The sequence below is a fragment of the Macaca mulatta genome, chromosome 13 (assembly GCF_049350105.2).
Source record: "Macaca mulatta isolate MMU2019108-1 chromosome 13, T2T-MMU8v2.0, whole genome shotgun sequence".
Classification (NCBI taxonomy): Eukaryota; Metazoa; Chordata; class Mammalia; order Primates; family Cercopithecidae; genus Macaca; species Macaca mulatta.
Genome location: NC_133418.1, coordinates 55,719,207 through 55,738,523, shown reverse-complemented (window position 1 = coordinate 55,738,523; position 19,317 = coordinate 55,719,207). Strand labels below are relative to the sequence as shown.

General features: G+C 40.4%; 1 protein-coding gene and 1 long non-coding RNA gene across 2 annotated transcripts in view; one reads left to right on the top strand and one right to left on the bottom strand.

Moving 5' to 3' along the window:
• Positions 1–19,317, top strand: part of ANTXR1 (ANTXR cell adhesion molecule 1) — a 238,567-nt gene that overhangs the window by 17,287 nt on the left and 201,963 nt on the right. The window contains exons 2-3 of the mRNA XM_002799283.4: positions 9,850–9,921; positions 14,506–14,577. Of these exons, the coding sequence (XP_002799329.3) occupies positions 9,850–9,921; positions 14,506–14,577 (144 nt within the window). The remainder of the gene's footprint in view (positions 1–9,849; positions 9,922–14,505; positions 14,578–19,317) is intronic.
• LOC144333758 (uncharacterized) overlaps positions 1–19,317 on the bottom strand; it is a 63,267-nt gene that overhangs the window by 9,006 nt on the left and 34,944 nt on the right. The gene's annotated exons all lie outside the window — the stretch shown is intronic.

Sequence of the window (19,317 nt, the reverse complement as noted above, 5' to 3'; positions counted from 1 at the left end):
CTGTGAAAGAGTCCTTAGATTTTGGACCAGTTGGTTTCATAGAAAGTTCTGTCACATCTTCAAGGAACAGAAAATTTCAATACTAGTGTACAGACAGCAGGAAAAAATAAGTTTCTCAATTCACTTTATGAAGCTAGCATATATCTAATATCCGTACCTACCAAATATAATACCTTCATACACAAAACTTCCCACCAACTTATGAATAAAAACTTTAAATTTTAAATTAAATACATTTTTTAAAAAAACTAACAGTATAGTAAAAGAACAATATCCTAAGACCAAGTAAAATTTATCCTAGGAATGCAACAGGGCTTCAATATTTGAGAATGTTTATGATGACTCCAATTTTTTTGACGGCTGAAGATGAAAACCATATCTCAGCAGAATCTGAAAGACATCTCTGAATACTTAAGCATTCAAGGATATAGGGGCTATAAATCATCATTAATGAGGTTGATTTAATAAATATATTTTGAACCCTATACCCTACAGAGAATAAACTTTCCTTTCAAATGCCCATGAAATATTTATTAGGTCACAAAGAATGCCTCCATATATCTCCCAAGGCACAATTTTTCCAGTCTGCATTATCAGCAATAAATAACAGGAAATGAATAGCAAAGTACACCAAAACTTCAGCTGTCAGGAAAAAAAATACAGATTTGTATATTATCTTGTCATGAGAAAGACATGACAGTGAATATAGAAATTTAGAAAAAAACAAGTCTGAAAGAAAGTGATTGTCTGGGACATAGGTTGGCAAACTATGGCCTGCAGCCTGTTTTTGTAAATAAAATTTTATTGTAGTACAGCCACATTCACTTTGTTCATGTACCGTCAATAGCTGCTTTTGTGCTACAAAAAGCAGAGTTGAGTAGTTGCCACGGAGACCACATGGCCCCCAGAGCCTGAAATATTTACTGTCTGGCCCTTCACAGAAAAAGCTTGCCCACCCCTGGACTAAGAAAACATTTGCAACTGAATATAAAATGGGCCAAGAATATTGAGACTAGGGTCAGCTTCATGGGCATGGGACCTGTTCAGTCAGTCACCCAGGGCCTGTCATTTCAAAGGGCCTGGCCCTTGGTTTAAGGGCCATCTTGCCATCTTGAATTTCATAAGTTTTGAACAAGAGACACTGCATTTTCATTTTACCCCAGGTTCTGCAAGTTATGTAACTTATCTTAACTGATACAAAGAAAAATGAATCATAAATGTGAAAAAATTATGGCTTATAGTTAAATACATCCAAATTAAAACAATAATGAAATCAGTTTGTCCTTCCTCTGCCCACCCTCACTGCACAGTCTAATTACTTTGATGTGGGGACAGTCTGTAGGGTAATTGGCTCCTGGAGAGCCAAACATGAACCCCTCATTCTTAGCATCTGTCCCTCCCTCTCTCTTTTCTTTTCATAATCCTCAGATAGCAAAGGGCTTTCTGTCCCTCTGCTGTACTGCCTACCCTAAGGCATGGATTTCTTCACCAAATGACACAAGAGGAAATTATGTCCTCCTTATATTGTGATCTTAATCCTCCAAGTTTGGTTCTTTAACTGCTAAAGGAATTTAGAAAATCTCTCTTTGACAAAGTCTTGCTTCCAAACCAGTTGCCTTGCTGCAAAAATCATATTTTGAATTTCAAATATTAACTTTTTCCCCCTTTCTGCATCACTGCTGGAAAAACAGAATCCCCCACTGCTCCAGTGTGGCTCCTCCCAGATGGATGTCTCTGACTGACCAGGGTGTGTTGGGTCACTTTCCGTGCAGTTGCTAAAGAGAAAAGCACAGTAAAAAATTCAAAATATTACCCCCATTATGTATGTAAAGATATTGTTAAAAATTATTCATCAGAATTATTTTGTAATGTGAAAAAGTAGAAGCAACTCAATGTACAAAAAGGAATTATACCTATTATAAAGTTATAATTATACAAGTTATAAAGTGGAAAAAATGCAGATGTTACAAGTGATGCTGGGAAGGATTAGTGAAGGAAATAAAAATGTGTTCATAACTATAATGACATTAAGTGAAAAGAGCAGAGACCATAACCTGTAAATACACAAAGTGAAGATGCTTCGGGAAGTCTGAAAGTAGAATCACTGCAGTGAAGGCAATGGTTCTATCTGAGCTGTGGGATAATGGGTGATTTTTATTTTCTTCCTTTTGTTTGTCATTCCGTCCTCGCTACCCACCCCCGCAAAATTTCCAACAATGGACCTGCTGCTTTTGTGATACAATATTTGTAAACCCTCTCCCTTGGTGCCCTCATTCTGAGTCACTTCCTCCCAAGTGACATCATCCGCAGCCACTCTCACTCGAGGATGTTGACCCATCCCCCTTTGATCTTTCTGGGGGATGCAAAGTGGCTACTGTGGCTTCATCTCTGTGAATCTGGCGAGTATGAGAAACGGAGCCGCAGCTGTGCATTTCAATTATGGGAAATACCTTTTGGGTTACTAACCCATTGTCTGTATTCTTAACAACAGTGCTTTTGTGTTGAATCTGCACCAAAAGTACCAATAGTTGATATTAGAAAATGTTTTTAGGGTTCTCCTGGTGTGCATGTGTTGTGTGTGTGTGTGCATGTGCCTGTTGAAAAAGGCAGAGTGGAGTTGAAAGGAGTACATATTTTGCTGTAATACCTTTTTGATCATGATCCACAAGAAAAATACATTTTACATCTTGACACAGTACATATACAATACTTATGTGTAATTGAACAAAAGTTACACATTACATTCTTTTTGTTACTGTATGCAGTATATTCTGGTATTTATATTTTATTCTATTCTATTTTTTTAATGTTGGCAATGTCCCATGAAATTGCTTTCCCAAATCACTAATAAGTTCCATTCTGTCCATAGGCATCAGTTAGATATACTAACGGGACATTCCATCACAAGTCAGTCGAGTGGCGCCGGACACCCTGTGCTGGGGTCCCTGCGACACAGACAGGAGCAAGGTGGGCGTCGCCAACTCAAAGTACAGTGTTCAGTGATTAAGTTTGGGTCTGTATCAGTGTCTAATGAAGTTGGAGTGGAGGCAAGGTCAAGGTCAAGCTTTTTGAGCAAGAGGGAGGCATGGCTGTGACTCGAAACAGTAATAGGAGGACAAAGCCTGAAGGCCTGGGCCAGGTTTAAGACTCCAGGCAGTCAGAGGAGAGGGCAAGGCTAGGAGGAAGAAGAGGAAGGCATTGACCTCAGATTATTGTTCAGTTATTTCCAAGGGTCTAATATGCAAAGAGTAGAAGCAAAATAAGAACTCCAAATCTCATTCTGACTTGTTTTCTGAAGTGCACTCTTTTCCTTGGAAGAAGCTGGGAAGGGAGCACAACAGCAAATGAACGCAGGAAGGGAGCACAACAGCAAATGAACGCAGGGTCTTTGACAGCAGAACTAAGTGTGAGTCCCACTTACATGCGCTTGAAGCTGCCGAACATATCTGTATCCTTCCAGGATTGGCAGGGGACCCAAGTGGGTCGCTGAGGACATCAGTGACTTCAACTGGGTGGGGCTAAGGACAAGTAGAAATTGGCAGTTTTATAATTTCCATCCTTAGAGCTGCTCTGCTCTTCCAGGATTAAAAGACTTCTTGGTGATGGTTCCAACTGCAAACTTTCTTTTTCCCTTTTATTCTATTCTAATCTGTGTTCAAAAGAAGGAAGGGTAATTTAAACTCAATTTGGCCAACTCGATTCTTTCTGACTCTGGTTGTATGTGTGGCTAATGGAAAGAGCCTGTGTTTTCTAAGGAGCTTAACCACAGGGAGGTTTGGAAACTCACATAAACAGAAAAGAATGCACTTCAGAAAACAAGTTAGAATGAGATTTGGAGTTCTTATTTTGCTTCTACTCTTTGCATATTAGGCCCTTGGAAGTAATTGAACAATAATCTGAGGGCAGTGTCAGGTTCCATGCAGAATCCTGTACTGGGAACGCACAGTAAGTGCAATGTCACAAAAATTTCTTGACTTCTTATCATGTTCCAAACACAAGAGAGAGCATAGAAAAACAAAAATAAGTAAGACACTCTGGAACTGCTTTCAGCAGCAACCTTCTGGGACTAGCAGTGAAGACTGGTGGCTTTCTCTCCCCATGGTCTGGCGAGCCCTTCTCCACGGCCAAGTCAGATGATAGTGTGGGAGGGCATTGACTCTGGTTTTGAGTGGACCCAAGTGTATTGAAAGAATCTTCAAGCACAGAACTCTGTAAGACTGTCTTCAAGCAGAATTCCTGGGAGGCTACTTGAATTCCAAATTCTGCTGAGATTTGTGCAGTGAAACAGAGGCACAAAATCCCAGGAAGGGGCCTGGAGCCTCTGTGTCATCCTGAGACCAAGCTGACCTATGATAGCCTTCAGGGGCTAGAACTGCATTTGAGTTAGGATTTAATGGAGTCAAAATTAGGGACTTTTTATATCCTCTGATTTGTAGTATGTGGCACTGCAGCTCTCTGTGACTATAGTTTGCCCGGTAGTTACGTGTTAAAGACAATTCTGGAAAAAAAAAATCTACAACAGAGTTCAGTGGAACATTTTCTAGTACTATTTATATTTGGGCTTAGAAGGTTTTAATTTCCAACTGCAACTTTGGTGATAATGGCTGGGTGGGCCATACTATCTGAAGATGGTATCAGGACGCCATAGCCAGAGTTTAAGATCATTGACTCATAAAGAGACTGACGTGATAAATGGCATGTTCTACACATTGTGGGGTGGAAAGAAACTGGAATTGGATCCACTTTCTGCCATTTCCCCCAGCCAACACCTGGTTGTGACGGGAGTCCACTTAGGTCTTCAGGATTGAGAGGAAACCCAGGGTCGGAACTACCCTGAGTCAATTATGCTGGCAGTAGCCACTAGGGCAGTTTCCACACCAGAAGATCAGTTACAAGGCCAAGTGCAGGTGAGACATACATGTTTCAACAGAAAGTCTAAACTGAGTCATAGACCCGGCAAATTCATCCCTATGGGAGAAGGCGGCGGGGGTCGGGGTAGGGGTCTGGTTGAGGTCCCAGTGGTCATGGATAGGAAGTCAGCTGGTATCGGTGGGTGGTGGTGAGGCAGGGGAGAGGACTGTAGTACCAGACAGGTAAACCTCCTGCCACTGGGGATTTGGGTTAAAGAAATATAAGCAGTACCCCCAACAAGCTCGCTACCATGCTGAAACTACAAGCAGCGGACATAGGCCTTTTTCTTTTTCCAAGAGGTGGTTTGATCTTGGGATAGGACAATGCCTGCATGTGTGGGTTAAGAAGTTTCAGAAATAAAGAGTAGAAGGAGTCCAAGGTGCAGATCGAGATAACCATTTACTCACTTTTTCCGTGAGTAGCTGAGGCCCCTCGGAATCCCAGGGTAACCCAGAGAAGACAAACCCAGTTTGGTTCCTAGAATCTTAGAAGGTTTTGTTTTTACCTTTGATATTTGAGGAGGCAAGTTATGTACATCTCCAGTGTGGCTCAAAGGGTATATATTTTGGTCAAGGCTTACATAATTGTGTAAAGAATGATCACTTATATATATGAAGTGACAAACTCCAGCAGCGACAGGGCAGCTGTTAGCAGAGGAGCAAGCCTGTCAATGCTTCCTTGCCTCCAGTTTTGTCTTAAAGCTCTCATTTTATTTTCTTCTTCAGAAAATTCAGCTTTTGCCCATTAGCAAGAGTTTTTTATGGATGTAGACTTTTCTCAACACCCAAGGATATATTTTGGATCTTTCCCTATATCTGGCATCAACAAATCAGGTGAACATCAAAACTGTATAAACTTTACATCAGTCAGATAGAAGTATAGTGAAAATGACATGTTTTAAGAAAGCTGAAAGTGTGAATTATCATTGGGTGACTCTCTTTAATAAGTAAAAGAATGCAAATTAATTTGTGGCTGTGAAATAGGGCCACTCCTTGAGAATAAGGAAATAGTAACTCAAAAAGGATTTACTTCAAACTCTTGCTTCTTAAACAGTGAGTCAATAATAGTTTCCCAATTCTAGTTCAAGTTCCTATGTCACCAACACATTGCTTCTCCTCCCAGTATAATTTCCTGATTTTATTTTTTTATTTCTGTGGGACATAGTGGATGTATATATTTATAGGGTACATGAGGTGTTTTGATACAGGCATGCAGTGTGAAATAAGCACATTATGTAAAATTGGGTATCCATACCCTCAAGCATTTATCCTTTGTGTAACAAACAATCCAATTATGCTTTTTAAGTTATGCTTAAATGTACAATTAAATTATTATTTATTATTATTGACTATAGTCGACCCTCTTGTGCTATCAAATACTAGGTCTTATTCGTTCTTTCTAATTTTTTTTTTTGTACCCATTAACCATCTTCCCAGTATAAATTCCTCCCAGCAGAAATTCTCTACCGATGAAGAAATTGGACATGGGATAAAGGAGGTTTGGAGATTCCTCTCTAAGCATTAGATATCTCACCCTACCCCCTCAGTGACCAGAATTTCAAAGATTAATTTTCCTGGTTGTATGGACCAAAACACAGCATTGCATTTCAGAAGTGGCCACTAATGGCCAGTCTTCAAGGAAATCTCTTGATTCTAGTGGAAAGGGGTCGTAGAATTCTGGATTGGCCAATGGCTTATAGCCAGTCATGTGGCATATCTTCGGAGGCACCTGGACAGCATTGGGCCATCTCTGCCAGATCACCACCCAGGACCCCCAGGGCCAGAGCATCCACCCCATGGCTGAAGGATGGCACCCTAGACCAGTCTGTGTAACTTGAAGTATAAAAGTGAACCCTGTCCAGGAGGATGGCCAGGTCTTTATGAAAGAGGATTTCTAAAGCTTTAAGCCCAGGGCTAGGATGTGCAGTTCTGGTGAGCTCGTGGGAGACTCCAGCTGCCATTCAGCTTGGAGATCTACTGATGATCATGTGGGCCCAGTCACCAAGGAGTTATGCCCTAGAATCAGTGACTCATCTGGGAAGCCTTCTTAGTTCACATAAGTCACGGGAATTGGTGAGAGCCATCTGAGTCCCAAACCCAGGCCGTTTATCCAAGCCGAGGCAGAATAGGTGAGGATCAGTTGGCAAAAAATCAGGAAGCTTCCATGAGCAATAGAGGCTTTTCTTCTTTGTGCTCTTCTTTCTTTCATTCAATAAACAGCTAATGCTCGGGAGGGAAATTTCTTTAAGGCCAATTGCCACCCAGTATCAGGGGATGCTGACAGAGAGGTGGACACGGTGGCCCTGAGAGCATAAGGCAGGGGTAGTGAGTCCTGTCTGTGTTGGTTAAAAGCAACAGGGAGAGACCAACCTGAGTTCGTTTTTTTGTTTGTTTGTTTTTTGAGATGGAGTTTCTCTCTTGTTGCCCAGGCTGGAGTGCAATGGTGCGATCTCAGCTCACTGCAACCTCAGCTTCCCAGGTTCAAGTGATTCTCCTGCCTCAGCCTCCTGAGTAGCTGGGATTACAGGCATGTGCCACTATGCCTGGCTAATTTTTGTATTTTTAGTAGAGACAGGGTTTTGCCATGTTGGCCAGGCTGATCTTGAACTCCTGACCTCGTGATCTGCCTGCCTCGGCCTCCCAAAGTGCTGGGATTACAGGCGTGAGTCACTGCACCCACTGACCTGAGTCTTGAATGAAGAGTTGCTTGCCACTGTGGACAATGAGTATCCCAAGCAGGTGGAGTATGTATAAAGGCTGAGTGAGCAGAATAGACAAAGGGGTGCTTTTGACAGGAGGGGACCCTGGCACGCTCCTTCCAGATCCCTTCCCCATCTCCCCAGCTCCTCACCTCCCCTCTGCAGGCTGCGTGGTGCCGCACCAGGAAACCACTTGCTCTTCCCCAACTTCTGTGTTTTACACCAAGGATGATCTTGCTCCCCTGTCTTCCTCACAAGTTTCTAACTGTCCTTGAAGAATGGGATTAAAAACCACCCCCCTTCACAGCCTGCACTGGCACAGAGAGCCATTCCCTTTTCTTTTTTCCAAATGCACAGTCCTCAGCTGCAGTACTTTTCATGACAGGTTACGTGTTAATTCTTCTGTCTTCCTCACTCAACTCTGAGTTCTTGAGGGGAAAGCACCATTTCTTAGCCATCTCTGCACCTTAGGCAGCTAGAATAGTGCTGTGTGATGTTATTTTTAATAGTTAATAAGAAATATCAAATCCCCAGTATAATCTTCCTGCCTCTGGTTATGCCAAATACCATCTCAAATTAGCCAAAGTGGGGTTCAAGATGAGCACACAAAAACATAATTCTAATGAATATCTCTTGTGTGAGGAGAAGAATCTAGGATTGAATCATTGCTTTTGACCCTTTTTACAGTACCCGTTATAAGATTCTAGAACAATCTGTGTTCTTCAAAAAAGAACAAAGGATAATATAATGAACACCCATGAGTTCTCCACATAAAATGAGCAAATGTTAACTTATTTTCACATTTTTTTAAAGAAATAAGACTGTGTGTGTGAATATATTCACAGAAATTGTGTGCTGGTGGATTTATAATTTTTTTCTCTAACCGTGGAACAACGACTATCACTGTAAAAGGTCCCTATGTACATTCTCTAGAATTGAAGTTCTGGATTAATTTGAGGAAAGTGAGACATCCTTATGACACAGAGTATGTAATGGTATGGCCAGAACATATGGTACCACTTTTATTCAGGTCAGACAGATGTATTATTTCTGGATATGGGACAAAGAAAAATAAATTGTCCTCCTGGAAATGGAATATACCCAATCAGAATGAGAATTCTTGTGAATATCATTCCATAAAAAGGAAGGCAAAAAGTTCTCTTAAATCTCTATAAAATAGTTTGAAACAAAGGAAAAACAGCAACAAATAGCTCTCCGGATGTTAAAATTGTAAATGAGTGCATAGCAAATAAAAATAATCAGAAATCAGTGGAAAATGTAGTACAAAATGTCAGAGTAGAAAGAGCAAACTCTAACTTCAACAGTTATTAGAATGGCAAGCGGAAATGTAGAGCTCACCTGAAACTGATCCTTAAGTGAAAGGGAGGAGGCATCACAGCTACTAAACAGAGTGGGTTCAAATAAAAAAAAACTAATTAGAGCCACTGCAGCAAACTGAATATGAGCACTATGGAAAATATAAGCTGATTGAAGCAGTAGAAAATGGTACCAGTGAAACAGAAGTCAAACTTGGGAAATAAAGAAGCCCCTTTCCAAATCGAAAATGTTGTGATTCCATATGTCCTAGGGAAAGTTTCCCTCTTCTGTCACTAAGAGGATTCCTTTTTCGTATAACAAAAAGCTGTGTCATTCTTCGTTTGGTTATTAGTATGACTAAATTAGATTTCCTTAAATGTTCAACTATCACTACCTTCCTGAAATAAACGTCACTAATTAATTAATTATTATTCTTTTGGATTCCTGCTGGATTCATTTCATTAATAGGATTTGGAGATTTTGCATCTATATTTACAAATGAAGTTGGACCCTTTGGGGAAGGGATGTGTTTATCGTGTGTGCTAATTTTCATTTAAATGGATTAGTTTTTCTTCCCTAATCAGAGAAATAATTTAATAGCACAAAAATAGCTGTTTCTCGAAGATGCGAAACTCACTTGTAAATCTCTTTGGGCCCAGTGTTTATTGTTGCTGTTGTTTTTCAGGGTTTGAGTGTGTGAATTTGGGGTGGGACAGTGCGAGGTAGAGTGAGGGGAGTTCTTTTACAACATTTTAAAGAACCCTAACAGCCTTTCAAATAATTTCCAAAGTCACAGAAGTTTCAAGTAACGAGTCCAGTTATTGGGGAGGTCAAATGTAAAATAACAGAATGTGAAGATAAATAATACAAGGTAAAGACAAATAAACACCTGAGTCACGCAACACCTGCTTTTGTTTTCCTAGATCAGGAAGTGTGCTGCACCACTGGAATGAAATCTATTACTTTGTGGAACAGTTGGCTCATAAATTCATCAGGTGAGAAACACTATGCATTTTCTTCACTTGTCGTTCTCTGTCATGAGAACTACTCAGTCCATGTCTGCTATTCTGTTAATTACTGAATACTTCGGGGATGTTTTTTGACTAAGGTGGGCTCTCAGATCTTGGACCAGAGACTGTTTACTTTGTTTTCATCTTTGCCACATTTTAGAGTAACATTTGGCTTTATGTTTTTGGGAGGAGCCAGATCTGGTTATGAGACCAAAAATATTTAGCATTCTCCCTTCTCTGTTGAATAGCCTATTCTTACTACCTTTAACATTTTTCTTGCACACTGCATCATGCAGCAGCAATTGGCACATTTTAGCTGGACTCACGTGTAGGGTGTACAGTGTGTAGGATGAACAATTCATCCCAGTTTGCCCAGAACTTTCCCAGTTTTAGCACTGAAAGTCTCACATCCTAAGGGGAAGCCTCCTTAGTCCTGAGCAAAATGTGATAATTGGTCACTCTAGCTGTGTGTACTATCAGGTAGAATCCTCTGAGCATTTTCAACATCACTTTCCCAGGCAAGGCAATGCAGTTTTGAACATAGCCACTGCAAATATCATGGGAGTCTTGGACTTAGTAGTAAGGAAGTGAGGTCACTTCACCCTGCTGTGTGCAGCCTCCAAGGGATAACACAACAGTAACAGCTTTCATAGAGTGCTTGAAGCAAGTTGTCAAAATCTGGCAAAATTGGTCTGATCATCATAAATTCTAACACAACTCCACTTCATGCTGATGGCCTCCATAGAGTCTTCCAGTTGATAGGAGTGACCATAAAGTTCTTCTTTGAGTAAGGTTCTTTGTCTCAGAATACAGGTTATCCTCTGAGCCCTGGGTGGTGACAGACATGTTCCCCTCAAATTCAGTTATTGACCTCAACACATACCTACCTGCCTAATTGGAGGGAAAGGATTAGGAGGTGGCTTGTCAGTTATGCCAAAAATTGGAAGCTACAGCAGGAAGCATCTAAACCCAGATGATTGGGAAAAACAGATGCTGAGAGGACAGAAGGGAGAAAAAGTACAGGAAAAGGAGAGAAACAAATACATGGGTGGTGTTAGAAAATGTTTGAAAGGATCATAGAAACTAGGAATTAAAAGGAACGAGACTTCCCAGCCTATCCTAGGAGGCATTGTGTAACTCTCTACTTGAATAGCTCTGGTGAAAACTCACTGCCTTTTGAGGCAAAAATCCAATAGTTGGACAATTCCAGTTTTCATAAGTCTTTTTGTCATTAAGCCAAGATGTCCTTTCCTCACTCACAGCCATTGGTCCTTTGCAGTGATATAAAGCAAGTCTGCCTCCACACCCTTCACAGTATCTGCTCTGTCTCTGATTTGCTCTTCTGAGCTTCTGTTCCCTCTGAAGTGGAGGAGTCTAGTGGAATAGGCTTTGAAGTCAGGCAGATGCAAGTTTGAATCTAAGTTCCATTGTGCAACCATAGCAATTCATCAACCTTGGCTGAACCCTAGTTTATATATGAGGCTTATAACAGAAAATATGTGCAAGCCCACTAGTCCAGCACCTGACTTAGAGTGGGCACACAACATCTTTCTCAGTTCCCTCAGCAATCCCAGACTCTTCACTATCTTAGAATCTTAGAAAATTGTGGGCAGGGGCAAGGAAGGGGATTAAGAGAACCCTTAATCCAATTCCCTTGGTTTATAGATGAAGAAACTGAGGGCCGGGAGGTTGACATGGCTTAATCCGGAGAAGGCACCCTTCTCTGGTTGTCTCTGCTAACCCTACTTGGCCATGGAGCCCCTCAAAATGTGGAGCCAAGATCTTACCATCATCCAAACTCCACGAGGCAGAGGCTGGGCTGTAGTCTGTTGACAGTCACAGCCTGAGTACCCATAACAGTGCCAGACACATAGTACATGCTCAGTCACTATTTTTAAATAAGTGAATGAATGGGCAATTTTCATTTATTTATTCATTTTAATAAAAAGTCTAAGGCAGTTGAGACTGCAGGGGGAAATTCATTCAATAACAGTGGCTGATGCCAGTATAAGTACATCATTTCTAACCTCAGTGGGAGTTTTGACATTTTGAGTCCTTTTATTTATCTTTATTCTGACCCTCTGTCATTTTTCTAATAATGATTCTTATGCTTTGCTGTTTTCCTCAAGCCTTCAACCTACACCTCACACCCATCGCTATCAACAAAGAACCTCACCTCCTACTTCACCAAGAATCCAGAGAGTAGTGGACATGAGTTCAAGTTCCAATCTACTCCTGAAAGATGCACATATGTCCTTCCCACTAGTCTCTGAGATCCAAGTATCCCTCCCATGTAAGGCCAACCTCTCCATTTTTGTCTGATTTTATCCCATTGTCTCTAGTCTCCTCCAGGTCTTTGCTTCTGTCTTGTATTTTTCTCTACCTTTCCCCTGGCTCCTTCCCCACAGTCTACAAATGTTAATCTCTCCTGCCCCTTGTCCCAAAAAAAGCAATGACAGTGAATCTCTTGATCTTGTCTTCCTATAGATGGGACCCTATTTCTCTATTAGTTTCTCACTCACTTGTCTTTAAAGACTGGCCGTCTCCATATCCTTCTCATTCATTCCTTAACCCACTGCTATCTGCCCTCCTCCCCACCCTTCACCTGCTTGCTCACAAGGTCTCACCAAGGGATGACCCTGAGAAAAAATCCAGGAGCCCTTTGCAGCCCTTAGTCCATTGGATGCAGGGGTTTCATTTGATCCAGACTTATCCTTCCTTGAAACCCTTTCCTCCACTGGCTCTGGTTCTGCTTCCATCTCACTGGCCTCAGCCAGCCCTTCCCACACTGGTGTTGGTTTTGTATTTGGCTCACTTCCCTCCTCACTGCTGACACTCTCTCTGAACAACTTTGCCCACATCAGTACACTGAGGACTTCCAAATTATGCCTCTAGCCTAGACTTATATGCCAGTTGCCTCTTGGAGACCTTTATTTTCCGTATTTCAAATTTATTATTTCCAGAGCTGAACTTGATAGAAGGGAAGCAGTATATAATGTGGCACTTAGGAGCCCAAGCTCTAGAATTAAAACACTTCACTTCAAGCCCCAGGTGTACCACTCTCCCACTGTGTAACCTTGAGGAAATTGTTTCATCTTTCAGGGCCTCAATTTCCTTTTGTAGAAAATAGGAACGATTAGTTTGATACGAACTATCAGGATTAGTACCAATCTCATAAAATTGTTCAAGTATAATGAGATCATACATGCAAATCGCTATTATCTCACACTTGGTAAGAACTCAGTAAGGTTGGCCATTATTATATTATTTTAATCCTTGTGATTGTTGTTGTTATGATTTAGAACATGGTGTCCTGCTGCCCCAGTGCTGGGGAAGTAGTCACAGGCAGCACGGGGTCATGGACAGAAAACTGAGGTCTGTTTTAGGGACCAATATTCAATTCACCAGGTATTGCCTGAGCTCCTGTCAAACATTAAACACCAAGTCAAGGGCTTCCAAAGGTACATCAGGCACATGGTAATAAATGCAGACTTTATCCGGGAGACGGTAGGAATTGTCGGAAATTTTATAGCAGATAAGTGACAGGTTCTAATTTTTGTTTTAGGAAAATAATTCTGGGAGCAGTGTGAAGAGTGAATTGGAGCAAAGAACCTTCCTAGGCAAGACACCAGCTAGGAAATTGTAGTGGTCAGACGATTGAGGCCAGGATCCTAAGCTAAGATACAGGAAGTGAGGCAGGTTTGAGAAACACTTGGGGAACTGGAACTATAAGGTTCAGAGCCTGATCAGGTATGGGAGGTTATTGCATTATGAAGAAATAGATTGATGTTATCATGGAAGAACAAGTTGGACACACAGAACGGCATTTCATTGCTGAATCCACTGCAGTCTGATGGTCCATCTTGCAGACTGAGAAACAAGTTCGTCCTCAGGTGAGAGTGCTTCTGTCTCCAGAGTGTGACTCTTACATTGAGAATGCTCCTGAGCACTGCCATATAAAAACCATGCCAATTTATTCATTAATAATGAGAAATATAACTATCAAATGGAACAGATATTCTTATGACCAGTCAGCACATTCTCTCCTTATAGGATAATCTCCTTGAGAAGCAAAGGAGAAATTAAAAGTTGATGGTAATCCTTTCAGATCGAAGGGAGTTTGTTTTATGATGTTAATGACTGATGGCATCAAGCTGCAACTCATCGTTAGAGAATACACCAGGCTACTGTGGAAACATTATCAAATTTTGTCTATCAGGATCCCCTTTTATAGACAACATACAGATTTGTCCCTTTGTTGGGACACACTTCAAAACACAGGGCAACAATGAAGTTTATCATTCTTACTCATAATCCACACTCACTGAGCAATGGTATGAGGTCAGAAGCAGCCTCCAGGAAGACCCAGCGTGTCTTCTCTTTGACCCACACTTCAAGTCCTCTGCTGGCTAATCAATACCTGCAGCACCAGCCTTGGAGGCCCCCTGTGGGTTATGCGTCTTCAGCTCTGGCAGCCATGATAGAAAGGGAAGGACAGGGAGGGAGCCTGAAGGGAGTAGCATGCACAGTCTTATTGTCTGTCCTAATAGAGCTTCTTTTCCTTTCCAGCCCACAGTTGAGAATGTCCTTTATTGTCTTCTCCACCCGAGGAACAACCTTAATGAAACTGACAGAAGACAGGTAAGGATACTTCTTACCCCTGTTGTTAAAAAGTCCATCACTTCCTGAGTATCTCTAAGATTTGTGATCTGGTGCCAGCCTTGACCTGTTGATCACTTAAATCTAATAGCTCCTTCTTTTACCCTAAATTTTTAATCTTACATATGGGCACATGGGTCCTGCTGCTAGTTTAATCTTCAGTTACTTTTGATAGAATTTCCTGATATTGGTGAAATTTTATAAATGATGAAATTACATTAAGATTAATCTCACATTTGATTGTTGACTTCATCTGCTAACTTGGAGCGAAATGTTGGCAAACAATATTCTTGGGGGACTATATTTTCTTTTATTTAAATTAGACTTATTTTAGATTAAGGTTTCAGAGATATAAGTCACTGTGAGACAGGTAAGAGCTTGAAATATTTATTATTCATAGTTACCCAGGCATGGAGTAGAAAGTGAGGGCTTATGGTACCACAAAATAAAAGGAAATTTAAATCAAGTATAAAAGAATGTTGTTGACACAAAGAAGTAGTTAAACTAGGTAGACCTAGCTTAACAAAAATATTTTAGGTTTTGCCACATTTTACTTGCGTATGAAAACTAGCAATAACAGACTCATGTCATTTATTCGCAGTTAGGATGGTATACTAGAGAGTGGAGAGGATAGTTTACCCCCGTTTATGAAATTGTACACTTTTTAAATAGTGAGATGTCCACATGAGAGAGGCACCATGGGGGACACATGTGGGATTATTGGGAGCCTCACATATGGAAATGTTGGAAAAAGAAAAGGAGGAAGGGCCAGTACAGGGAGGGCAGGAAGACTTTATTCTCTAACATTCTTATAGAAATGAATATAGGACTGACAAGATAGAGTAAAATTTTCTGGCTGAAGTCAGCAAACTTGAGCTAGTCCCTATTTTTTTTTTTCCATGGCTTTGTTCCCCATCTGTAACAAAAAGAGTACTCTGTACCATGTAGGAATTTTCAAATTCTGTTTCTCCTTCAACCTGATCTACTATATGCATGCATTTCATTTGAGATGCACAAAAACCCCATTCAAAAAACAGGAGTTTCTGATCCCTTATTAACAGAAGGAGAAACTGAGGCCACATCACCTTCCCAAGAATAGCAAACAAAACCCAGACCAGACCCAAGCTCCAGTTTACCTTGCTGCCTTCTGTTCAACAGAGAATCATAAAATCCAAGACACTTGTGTGACTTGCCTTCAATACTGGCCAAGGATTTTAAGAAGCTCAGAGGAGGTGTCTCTAGCCATCTCAAGACTCCTCGTCTTGCTCAGTCTTTAGATGATGCCATCCTTTATGCAGAGATATTTTTTGTTCCGCAGTGGGGAGCTAAACACCCCTCTCACCTGTTCTTCACATCCTCCTACAACCCGAGGCTTCCCAGTGCAGCTTCATGCTGGCTTACATGCCCCATGCATAAGAGTTTGGCCAAGAGACCAGGTTCACACATCACTTGTAGGTGCTTTGTGTGCTAATGCTCACAGCTTCTGGGAAGTTGACGGGGGCAGAGGGGTCAGGGATTTATAAACACTATCAGAATGCCAAGTCTTCCAGACTCATTGTGGTTTGTTATGCTTGTTGAGATTAGTCATCCTCCGAATCTACTTGGAATCTAATTTTTGTGTACCTTAACGTCACTACTGCTAGTTTCCTGTTCTGAAGAGAAAACAGAGGGTAGAGTCCCTGGTTTGCTGGAAGCAGCATTTCGTATGGGTCAAATGTGCATCAAACAACAGCCAAAAACGCCTTGCTGAAGGCTGTGTGGATTTCATGTGGTGACTGCTTGGCCTAGGTCAGCTGGCAAAGCACAGCATGGTTTATGGACACACCCCCAACCTCATCAGCCTATCAAAGAAATGTGGGCAAGATCTCTCTGAAACTCTTTCTCAGGAGACTGGCTAAAAGAATCAGGCTTTCAGATCTTCCAAGCTAGTACTGCTTCTGAAATATATGACTTGCAGTGTTTTATTTCGTCACAGGAATTTATATTTTTCTATCTCACCTGATCTTCACAGTATCCCTATAAAACAGAAAAGGGTCCATTAAGATACCTGTATAATACTTGAGGGACGTTATAGAATTAAGAAAAAATGTGTTCAAAAGCAAGACATGAATTGGCAAAGACTTTCATTTCAGCAAAAGGTTTTGGGTAAATCAAAAGAAATAATATCAAAGATATACGGTTGATCCTTGAACAACATTTTGAGCTGAATGGGTCCAGTTATACACGGGTATTTTTCAACCAGATGCAGATCAAAAATACGGTATTCACGGGATGCAAAATCCACATATATGGAGGGCTGACTTCTAGTATATGCAGGTTCTGCAGGGCTGTCTGCAAGACTTGAGTGCATGGATTTGGTATACTCAGGGATCATGAACCAGTCCTCTGCCTATACCGAGGAATGACTGTATTTGCGTTCAGTTCTTGGGATCAAATAGACATAGGGTAAAGCTATGAGAAGATGAGAAAAATAGAATAGAAAATAAATATAATGTGTTAAGATATAGTAAAGAAACTCCAATTAGAATAATAATGCCTACGATTTGTGTCTTTTTATCTGCAAAGCACTTTATATATCATTTTTTATTTATCCTCATATAACCATTGTTACTCTATTTTCTAATAGGAAGGAAGTATGCAGTCATTTGAATCATTGTTACATGTGGAATGTGTCGTTTTTCTCTGTTTTCACAGTTTCTTCTTTTTTAGTTCTTAGCAGTTTGATTATTTGTGTGAGTATGGTTTTCTTTCAGGGTGCCCTATTTTGACTTTGCAGAGCTTCTTGAATCTATAAACTTGCCTGTCACCATATCTGGGGAGTTTGCAGCTACTTGAGTGGGGGCGGGGGAAATTCTGGACCTCATGGCAGTGTGGTTAATTTCTCTAGGTTTAAATTTTCCTCCCCAGTCCACCAGTTTTGTTTACTTTCCAGTCTATTTGGTTGCTTTTTCTGTTGTAATCAGCAGGTGATATAGGCAGTAGCAAGTATACTCTATCTTGGCTGCTGTTACTTCAGTTTTACAGATAAGGACACTGAGGCTCAAAAAGTTGAGGTAACCTGCCGAGGTCAAATAGCTAGTAATCTGCTGAACTAGTATTCTGATTCTGGATTCTAAATTTGGTCCAACTCCTGTACTTTGTATTGTATCATGTTGCTCTTCCGAGATTTCCTGGCTTCATCAGTTTAAATAGTTGATAGATTGTAACAAAGTTTGCAGGTCACTTCGTTAGTATAATAGAGTGTACAATGTCAATTTAAGTACTATTAGAATAAAACGATGTTAACTGCTGCATATGAGTCCCTGAAAACTCCAAGGAGAGTCTTGTTCTTACATTAATTGAAATACTTCAAATGTATCATCATTTGGAAATAAGACCGTATCAAGGAAGTTCAACTATTCAAGTTCAAAAAAACAGATGCTCAATTTAATCAAATGCAATTTTGCCTTCCATTAAGATGGTGATATTTTTCTTTTACCTACTAGTACAGCGAATGTCATAAAAAACATTTTTAAATATTGGATTATTCTAGTATTTCTGTATACATTTGGTTATGATGTATTCTTTTAATATATATCTGAATTCTGGTTTTTAAATATCATTTAGAAATTTAGCACCCCTGTTTATAATTGTAATTGGGCTGCCATTGTTCTTTTTGTTACTACCTTTCCTTGTAGTATTTTTTATTCTTTTTTATTTAAATTAGTACTTCTGGAATTTATTATGATGTAAGGTACAAGGTCAATGTCCAGTGTTTCTTTCCCCGATTGATTAGCCAGTTCTTCCCACACCATTGTGTAATAATCTTTTACCAACAACTTGAACAGTTAAACTCTTTGCTAGGCTTGGGTTTATTACTGGGTTTTCTATTCTGTTCTGTTTTCCTATCTGTTACTATACTTGGATCACATTGTTTTAATTAGTTTTAACATCTGGAGGACCAATTTATCCTCATTTATAATCTTGGGTGAAAATCTCCTTGGTCTTTACTGGATTTTTCCAACCACATACATTTTAAATAATTTTTTATGTTCCCAGATATCCCTGGGATTTTTACTTGAACTCTGTGAAAAATACAGACTAACTCAGCAGCAATGGCACTGCATTTTTTTTCTATACTTATTTTCTTATTTTTTTTCTATACTTATATATCACGTCTCATTTATGTCCCTCAGTATGGTGTTGTTTTTTTCCTTCAAATTAGTCTAATTGTCAACATTTTTTTCCCAGGCATCTTAAGTCTTGCCTCCACTGTGAAAGAAATGCTTTGCTCTTGTATTCTCCAGACTGCCATTCTTCACTCTTGACTGGTGAACCTATAGTTTGTGATCCATGGGCTTCTATCAAACTCCATAAAATGATTAACAAAAATGTGCATGTCAGTGGGTTTTCTGTAGGAGAGAACATGCATGCAGCCCCCATCCTCATCCCCTGCCAAAAAAAAAGCTTCAGAAATACTAGTTTTGGGGAAAACAATAGGTTTCCAACAGGTTTTTGGTAGATTTATTTCTTTTATTTTTATTATTTTTATTTTTTTAAGAGGGAGTCTTGCTCTGTCACCCAGGTTGGAGTGCAGTGGCGCGATCTCCGCTCACTGCAACCCCCACCTCCCGAGTTCAAGCGATTCTCCTGCCTCAGCCTCCCTAGTAGCTGAGATTACAGGTGCACATTGCCACACCAGGCTAATTTTTGCATTTTAGTGGAGACGGGGTTTCACCACGT